General features: G+C 37.8%; 1 protein-coding gene across 2 annotated transcripts in view; it reads right to left on the reverse strand.

Moving 5' to 3' along the window:
- The window catches only part of ASCC3 (activating signal cointegrator 1 complex subunit 3), a 366,855-nt gene that overhangs the window by 175,565 nt on the left and 182,287 nt on the right, over window positions 1-9,003 (reverse strand). For both annotated transcript variants that reach the window (XM_027855178.1, XM_027855187.1), the window contains exons 15-16: window positions 3,384-3,575; window positions 2,869-3,093 (exon numbers count right to left, since the gene is read on the reverse strand). In XM_027855178.1, coding sequence (XP_027710979.1) covers window positions 2,869-3,093; window positions 3,384-3,575 — 417 coding nt within the window. The remainder of the gene's footprint in view (window positions 1-2,868; window positions 3,094-3,383; window positions 3,576-9,003) is intronic.

The raw sequence follows: 9,003 nt of genomic DNA on the forward strand, positions 1-9,003 counted from the left end.
GTTATGCATGGCAGAGTATGTAGAGGGGAGTTAGGCATAAGAAGACTGAAAAGGCTGGAGGGGGCCAACTTATGAAAAACTTTAAAAAGGCATTTTATATTTGACCCTAGATGTAATAAGAAAATCACTAAGTTTATGGAATGGGTGTGTGTGTGTGTGTGTGTGTTGTGCAAGTGCAGTGAGAAAGTACTTAGGGCGACACTCTAACTCCTCTTCATTTCTCACTGGGCTGCACTCCTTTTGACTTCCTTGGACTTCTCCATTATGTTCCCAGGAACCTCATCATCACTGAGAAATCTCATCATCTTGTAAGATCCAATCAGCCTTGGTACTCACACCTCATCAGTACCCTCTGTTCTTATTGAAGGGCAGAGCCATGGGCTCTAAAAACCTCCATTTAAGGAGTCCCAGGCCACTTATTTTTTCATTTGTGACCTGGCTACAGTACTTGAACATGTCTCTGTAACTTCCCACAGAACACTGTTTCATAAGGATCCAGTCCCAGTCAGTCTGTGGCCTTTGCCTTCATCCCTGGGTCTTCCCAGGGAGCCTAGGATTTTAGACTGATAGGTTGTGGCCTCTTCCTTGATTCCTGTACCAGTATGGATTCATTCCTCAGTCCTCTGGCTTCTTTGCTATAGAGCCTTCTCCAGTGCTCAAAAAGCCATTTTCACAATAGAACCACTTCGATTTGCCAGCAACTTCACCTGCTCCTTCCTATTGTGAGGGGAGCCTTCAGAGCCTTGGGATTTTACGTCACCACCTGCCACAGGGGTGAACATCACAGGGGGGCCCTACACAGTCTAATCACCTCTCTCCCTCAATGGACTTTGTTCCAGACACCGATAATCTTCCTGACTTCATTCCTCAATGGTTAGCTTTTGTCCACAGTCTCATCCTCTCCCTCTCCCAGTGATTCTGAACCCCTGGATGTCATATTATAAACCCCTTTTCCTGTCCCCTCTGCTTTCTCCCTTACTCCTATCCCCCTCAATCCATCCCCTTCTATATCTTACTCCTCCATGTGCTACTTCACTTCTACCCATGCCTTCCACTGTGCTCTCTGGAATGCCTGTGTGGTCTATGGCTACCTCTACTTTTTATTTGACAAGATTATATATTTTCCAACTGAAGTCATTTCTGTGCTTGGTTGGCTTCAGTGACTTTTAGTGTTCTGTGGCTGCAAATCTTAAAATGCCTCAATCTCTCAAGAATTCGACTTGAAAGAAACCCAAAGGGCAATGGAAAGTCATACAGAGGATATAAACAGAATGAAAAATATTTCTAATCATGTACAAGATCTTCATTTAGCAAGACATATGAAAGGAATGCTACAAAAATAATAGATTTCTCTGATTTACTAAGGGAGGAAGAAGATCTAGAAAGAGAAATTCTATTCAAAATAAATAAAAATAATTTAAATACATGGGAGCTAACCTAGCAAGACATTATTGGAACTTAAAATAAATCTTCAAATCACTTTTTATAAAAATTGACTCAAAAAATTAAAAAGATTTTCTATTGAGGGCAGATTTCTGCCAATATACTAAAAATGATAATAACACCTAAATTAAGCGATTGATTTAGTGTCATATCAATCAAACCACCAAGGAAGGGGTCATTTTATGGATCTAGAAAAATAAAATGACATAATTAATTTTAGGGGAAACCAGAAAGCAATCTGGCATAAAATTCATTTAGACCAGTGTGTTACACCATATTCCAGAAGAATCCCCAAAAGATATATGGCTTAAGTACAAAAAGTCACATGATTAAAAAAAAAGTAACAACAAAGAACAGGAGGAAGAACTATTCACAACTATAGTTAAAAGGAAGAATTAGTAACCAAAGTATAAAGCAGATCCCAACAGATTAAAATCACATTAAATTAAAAGGTATTTGCATGAACAAAAATAAGAGTAGAATGTGTTGTATTAGGGGAAAATTTTTTTTAAACAAATATTTCTGATGAAAATCTGATTATTTCCAAAATACAAAAGGACTATTATCCTATAATCTTCATTTTCAAAATGGAATTTTTTCTTCTGGATAATGAAAAACAGAGAAATAAAATACCACTATTTCTACCAACTAAGAAGGTGAGGATTTTCATTGGAGAGAAAACATGGATTAATGTAAAAAGCTAAGGAACTGGAATTATAAAATCTTGGTTTAGGCCTAGACTTTGCTTCTTGCTAGAGGTATAACTGTAGGTATGTCACTTAACCTGGAGAGTCTCAGTTTATTTATCTGTAAATTCGGATTGATAACTTACACTCTTTACATTTGTGAAGAAAACATTTAAAACATTATATAAATGTGAACTATTGTTATTTTGTTGTTCCCTAAAAAGTTACTATGTGACACCCAACAAAATTTTTAAAAAATCTAACAGCTATAATAAAGCAGATAAAACAAACAGATATTGAATATGATATGTGGCATCTCAAAAAATATATTGAAAATAAAACTATTAGCTGACAAGAAACAAAATAAAAGGCCTTACTAATTTATTTGACTGAATTTTGGTAAACATTTAAACAATTTTATAGTATAGAACTCTTTTTTATGTGAACATGCATGCTAAACTCTGGAATTTATTTATTTTTTCACACTAAATGGGAGAATATGTGGAATATTTAAATCTGGATTAGCCATTCTGTAGATCACATGAGAGGTTTTCATACTGCTTTTCTGTACAATGACATTTATGGTTCCAATAAAAATATGCCAATTTTGAAAAAGCCCTACTCAGATGAGCATTGTTTTTCTATTTGATTTGTCTGACCTCTTCCCAGGAGTATCCAGGTCTTTCAGCAAGCTACTGGTTTGTAAGATGACAAGTAGTTATCATTAATCAGATCTTACCTCTGCATTCAGATTATCAGCAAGGCTTTCCAAAAACTGGCTTTCAATGGGATTCTGTTGAGTAAGTAGGGTCAGGTAATGGCTGAGTTTATCATGAGTTGTTATGATTATGCCTTCCCCAAATTTATCAAATTGTGGCCTTCCAGCTCGACCAAATATCTGCATGACATCTAAAATTCCAAGGTCAACAAAGGAACCTCTTTTTGCAGCATATATTTGTGTTCCCTGGATAAAGAAAAAGTTAATAAAAATTAACATAAACACATACAAACATAATCCTGATGAGATGAATGCAGAAATGAGGCAAATACGCTAAGATTTCAAAAGTGTACTTTACTTAATCCTATCACAATCGATAATATAGTTAAATTTTTATAATACATACGAGATTCTCAATGAAGAAAACCATTTAAAGTCAATCAGACCATCTAAAATACAATATTTTTCAGGGTGAATGGTTTTATAGGTTTGTTTTAAAACAGATACATATCCATGTGAGAAGGATAAGCTCATACCTTAATAATAACAGCATGAGCAGGGAGATTGACACCCCATGCTAATGTAGCTGTACAAACTAGAACTTTGATATGTCCATGAGAAAACAAATTTTCAACCAAACTTCTGTCCTGTCGAAGCATTCCAGCATGATGAATACTAAAGCCATCTGGAAACATTTCTCGCAACTGCTTATTTCTGGACTTTTGTACCTGCAGTAGGTAAAAAACAGAATTTATTGTGAAAAAAATGTTCCCATCATTTAGTGTCACTGTTGAATGTTACACTTCTTCCCACTAAAAGTCTCTTAGGCAATTTAGTGTCAGTTTTCCAAATTATAATCAACTCTAGACTATTTAATGAAGCTAATGGTGAAGGTCTTATAAAACTGGTTAGCCTATGAAAAAACTTTCATGACTGTGCCAACTGGAAAGTCTTAGAGATGGAGATAAATGAGATAGGCAAGGAGCTGAAAATATAGTCTATAATAAGAATTCTTAGTTTTATGATATTTATATTCCATAACTGACACCAGTGAAAAGACAAATACAATTTTCCTCAACTAACAAATTAGAGAAACACCCGCCAAAAACCCAGCAAAATAAAAATTAATATGTGACAATGAAATATGTAAACAATATTCCAAAAGAAAAGCAAGGCTATGAAAGGGAAAGTAATTATGATTAGGTGATCCCTGGAAGCTGCAAGAAAGATAGCTAAATGGTGAATATGAAGCTCGCTGGGACAGCCATGGAATGTCTGAATAACAGGGAAATAAGTGGTACCTGAAGAGAAAGAGCTGACTGTACAGGCAAAATTTCATTATAATGAGCTTCATAGGGCAGCCATATATGCCTTTTAGTTGAATTTTGTTGTAATGCATGTATTGCTAGAAATCATACTCCTAGTCTTCAGGCGGTGGAGGCAAAGGAGAGCTGATTCCCAACCTCCCTGTAGTGAGACAATAAGTGAAAAGAAGCCTGAACCCAGTAGGGAAGAAGAGATGTGTCATGTGCTCCAATCATCTCTGTTATTCTAAGTTCTTATATCTGAGCTCCTAGTGTTTCTTTTGTGAGTCAATTAATTTTTTTTTTAATTCTAGTGTTCTGAGAACACAAATGTGAAGTTAACAAGTATTTATTAATCACCTATTATGTGCTAGGCACTATGTTAAGCACTGAAGGCACAAAGTAAGGCAAAATAAAACAGTCCTTGCTCTCAAGGAGCTCACAGTCTAATGAGGGAGACAACATGCTAACAGCTACATAAAAACTATTTCTGCTTCTTCTTCTCTCTATATACATATATAAATAAATAAAAACACTTAAGACAAATCAGAGATAATCTCAGAGGCAAGGCACAGAAAAACTGGGCAAGGCTTCTTGCAACAGGTTACTAGGTAACATGGTGGACAGAGTGCTGGGTCTGGAGTCAGGAAGACCTGAGTTCAAATTTGTCTTCAGACACTTACTAGCTGTGCAATCTTGGGCAAGTCATTTAGCCTCTGTTTGCCTCAGTTTCCCCAACTGTAAAATGAGGATAATAATAGCACCTATCTCCCAATGAGGATTTGTAAAGCACTTAGCACAGTGCCTGGCCAATAGTAGACACTATATAAATGCTATCATCCTCCTCATCATCTTAAAAGGTGAAACTTTAGCTGGGACTTGAAGGAGGCCAGAGAAGCCAAAAGTTGGAGATGACAGGCATGGGGAACAGTCAGGAAAAATACTTGGAGTCAGGAAATGAAGTGTTTTGTGCAAGGATCAGTAAGGAGGTCAGTGTCACTGGATCACAAAAAACACAGATGGAGGGGACTAAGCTATCAGAATACTGGAAGGTAGAAGGGGAGCCAAGTTATGAAGAGCTTTAAAAGGCAAAGAGAGGATTTTATATTTGATTCTTGAGTTAATAGGGTGCCATTGGATTCTACTAAAAAGGGGGTTGTTGCTGTGACATGGTGAGAACTGTGCTTTAGGAAGATCTTTTGGTAGCTGACGGGAGGATAGAACACTTTAGGCTAAAAGACTAATCATAGAGTTACTGCAATAGTCTCTGTGTGAAGTGATGAGGGCTTGCACCATGGTGGCAGTGTCAGAGAAGAGAAGGGGAGTATACCAGATGCTGTAAAAGCACGATCTACAGGATTTATCAACTCACTGGATAGGGGGATGAGAGAGAGTGAGAAGTTAAAGATGATACAAGTTGTGAGCCTGGGTGATTGGGAAGATGATGGTATCCTCAACAGTAAAAGGAAAATTAGAAAAAGGAGAGGATTTGAGGGAAAAAATAGTGAGTTCGGTTGAACTTAAAATGTCTGCAGGACATCAGGTTCAAGATGTTTAAAGGCAGTTGGAGATGAAAGACTGGGGTTGATAAAGAGGCTAGGGCTGGATACATAGGAGCTGATTAGAACACCGCAGTGAATATCATAGAAGGAGAAGAGAAGAGAGCCCAAGAGTTTGGGGGATACCTCCAGTTGGCAAGCATGACCTGGCTGAAGTTCTAGCAAAGGAGACTGAGAAAGAGCAGTCAGAAGGAAAACAGGGAGAAAACTATGTCAAAAGAAAGCTTAGGAAGGAGAGAGTATCAAGCAGAGATTGATCAACTATGCCAAAGGCTGTAGAGAGGTCAAGAAAGATTGCAAAAAGGCCATTAACTTTGGTAATCAAGAGATCAATGGTAATTTTAGAGAGAGCAATTTCAAATGAATGATTAAGTTGAAAGAATGCAGAGACAGTTAAGAAGAAAATGAGAAGTAAAGAAATGAAGGCATTGAACTCAGTTTGTTGAGATATGAAAGGAAGAAGTATCATACTAGATGATACCTAGTGAGGATGGATAGATCAAGTAAGGGTTTTGTTTGGTTTTTTTGAGGATGTCTAATATGTTTGAGATGAAGATATTCGCCTAGATTTGAAAATTGCTACTTGACAGAACGTCAAAGCCCATGAACAGGTCAGCTTTGGTTTAATTCACCTTACCTCTTTTATTCCCTTCTCTAATGTAGTACAAACTTCATAAACCGGGTATTTGCCTTAGGCATTTTGTACATTGATAGAAATCAAACATAGGCATGATACATGCCTATTAAATGTAAGAGAATTTGCTTTAAATAGATAATGAAAGCACCATTATTACTGGTTATCAAGTAGACCTTAGACCTACTGTCATAGTAGGCCATCTAAGATAATTAATCTATAATAAGTTTTTCCACTGAGATGGAATATTTATAGGTATTGAAATAACCATTTGAAAAACCATCAATCCTTCTTCCATACTACCAAGTATAAAGGCTCTTTTGGAACACATTACAGTTATTCTAGACAAATACAGAAACAACGGGGGGGCAGAGCAAAGATGGTGGAGTGAAATCAGTGACTTGCTTGAGCTCTCCTCCAAACCCCTCCAAATACCTGTAAAAAAAATGGCTCTAAACAAATTCTAAAGTAGCAGAACCCACAAAAAGACAGAGTGAAACAAATTTCCAGCCCAAGACAACCTGGATGGTTGATCGGAAAGGTATATCACACCGGGCAGGGAAAGGAGCGCAGTGCGGCATGGGCACGCAGGCCTCAGTGACCCTGGAGCAGGCCTCAGAGGACTGAATCACGGGCAGCTGTGGCAGTTTCCAGACTTCTCAACACATGAACGCCAAAGACAACTTAGAAGGTCAGTGGGAAAAGTCTGTGACTGCAGTGAGAGAAGGAGCTAGGTGTCAGCTGCAAGTCCCAAGCGTGGCCTCTGGGGCAGTGGCTGCCTCCTGACCTTCTGGCCCACAGACTGAGGGGGAATCGAGTGGCTGATAAGAGGGGGATTGCAAGGATCTCTTTGCCAGTGCTGAGGCAGGAATCTCTTGCTCTGCCTGTGCTTGGATCTGGGTCACAGTTCTGAGGGGGGGGTCCTGGGGTAAGGAAGAGCAGTGGTGTAGTGGAGCTTGTTGTGGCAGTGGAGAGGAAACACCTCGCCCCTTATCATTCCACCTTGGAAGAAGTGAAAATTTACAGGTGCCTAGAAGTATCTCTGAAAACAGCTGTACAAACCCCCGAAGCTTGGGACAGTATATTCTCCACATTGGAAGCAGACTCTTACCTTAACAAAGAGTTTAAAACTCAAGTAACTGGCCAAGATCATGAGTAAGTAGCGCAAAGAGAGTCAGACTATATTATCTTACTTTGGTGACAAAGAAGATCAAAACATACAACCAGAAGAAGACAACAAAGTCAAAGCTCCTATATCCAAAGCCCGCAAGAAAAATATGAATTAGTCACAGACCTTGGAAGAGCTTAAAAGGGATTTTGAGAAGAAAGCAGGGGCAACTAGGTGGTGCAGTGGATAGAGCACCGGCCCTGGATTCAGAAGGACCTGAGTTCAAATCAAGTCTCAGACACATAACGCTTACTAGCTGTGTGACCCTAGGCAAATCACTTAACCCCATTACCTAATCAAAAAAAAAAAAAAGAGAGAGAAGCAAGTAAGAGAAGTAGAGGAAATACTGGGAAGAGAAATGAGAGTGATGCAAGAAAATCATGGAAAAACAACTCCACAGCTTGCTAAAGGAGACCCAAAAAAATACTGAAGAAAATAACACCTTAAAAAATAGCCTAACCCAAAGGGCAAAAGAGGTCCAAAAAGCCAATGAGGAGAAGAATGCCCTAAAAAGCAAAACTGGACAAATGGAAAAGGAAGTCCAAAAGATTACTGAAGAAAATACTTCCTTAAAAATTAGAATAGAGCAATTGGAAGCTAGTGACTTTGTGAGAAATCAAGACACTGTAAAACAAATCCAAAAGAATGAAAAATTAGAAAACAATGTGAAATATCTCACTGGAAAAACAACTGACCTGGAAAATAGATCCAGGAAAGAGAATTTAAAAATTATTGGACTATCTGAAAGCCATGATCAAAAAAAGAGCCTAGACGTCATCTTTCAAGAAATGATCAAGGAAAACTGCCCTGATATTTTAGAACCAGAGGGCAAAATAGAAATTGAAAGAATCCACCAATCACCTCCTGAAAGACATCCCCAAAGGAAAACTCCTAGAAATATTGTAGCCAAATTCCAGAGTTCTCAGGTCAAGGAGAAAATATTGCAAGCAGCCAGAAAGAAACAATTCAAATATTGTGGAAACACAATCAGGAAAACACAAGATTTAGCAGCTTCTACATTAAGGGACCACAGGTCATGGAATATAATATTCCAGAGGGCAAAGGAGATAGGATTACAACCAAGAATCACCTACCCAGCAAAACTGAGTATAATCCTGCAGGGGGAAAAGTGGTCATTTAGTGAAATAGAGGACTTTCAAGCATTCTTGATGAAAAGACCAGAGATGAATAGAAAATCTGACTTTCAAATACAAGATTCCAGTGGAACATGAAGAGGTAAACAAGAAAGAGAAATCATAAGAGACTTATTAAGGTTGAACTGTTTGCATTCCTGCATGGAAAGATGATATTTGTAACTCATGACATCTTTGTCAATATTAGAGTAGTTGGAGGGAAAAAATTATATGTATGTATGTATGTATGTATGTATATATATATATATACACACACACATACATACACATATAGATAGATAGAGAGATAGAGATAGATAGATAGATAGATAGATAGATAGATAGATAGATAGATAGA

Source organism: Vombatus ursinus, unplaced genomic scaffold (assembly GCF_900497805.2).
Source record: "Vombatus ursinus unplaced genomic scaffold, bare-nosed wombat genome assembly UNPS02000582.1, whole genome shotgun sequence".
NCBI lineage: Eukaryota > Metazoa > Chordata > Mammalia > Diprotodontia > Vombatidae > Vombatus > Vombatus ursinus.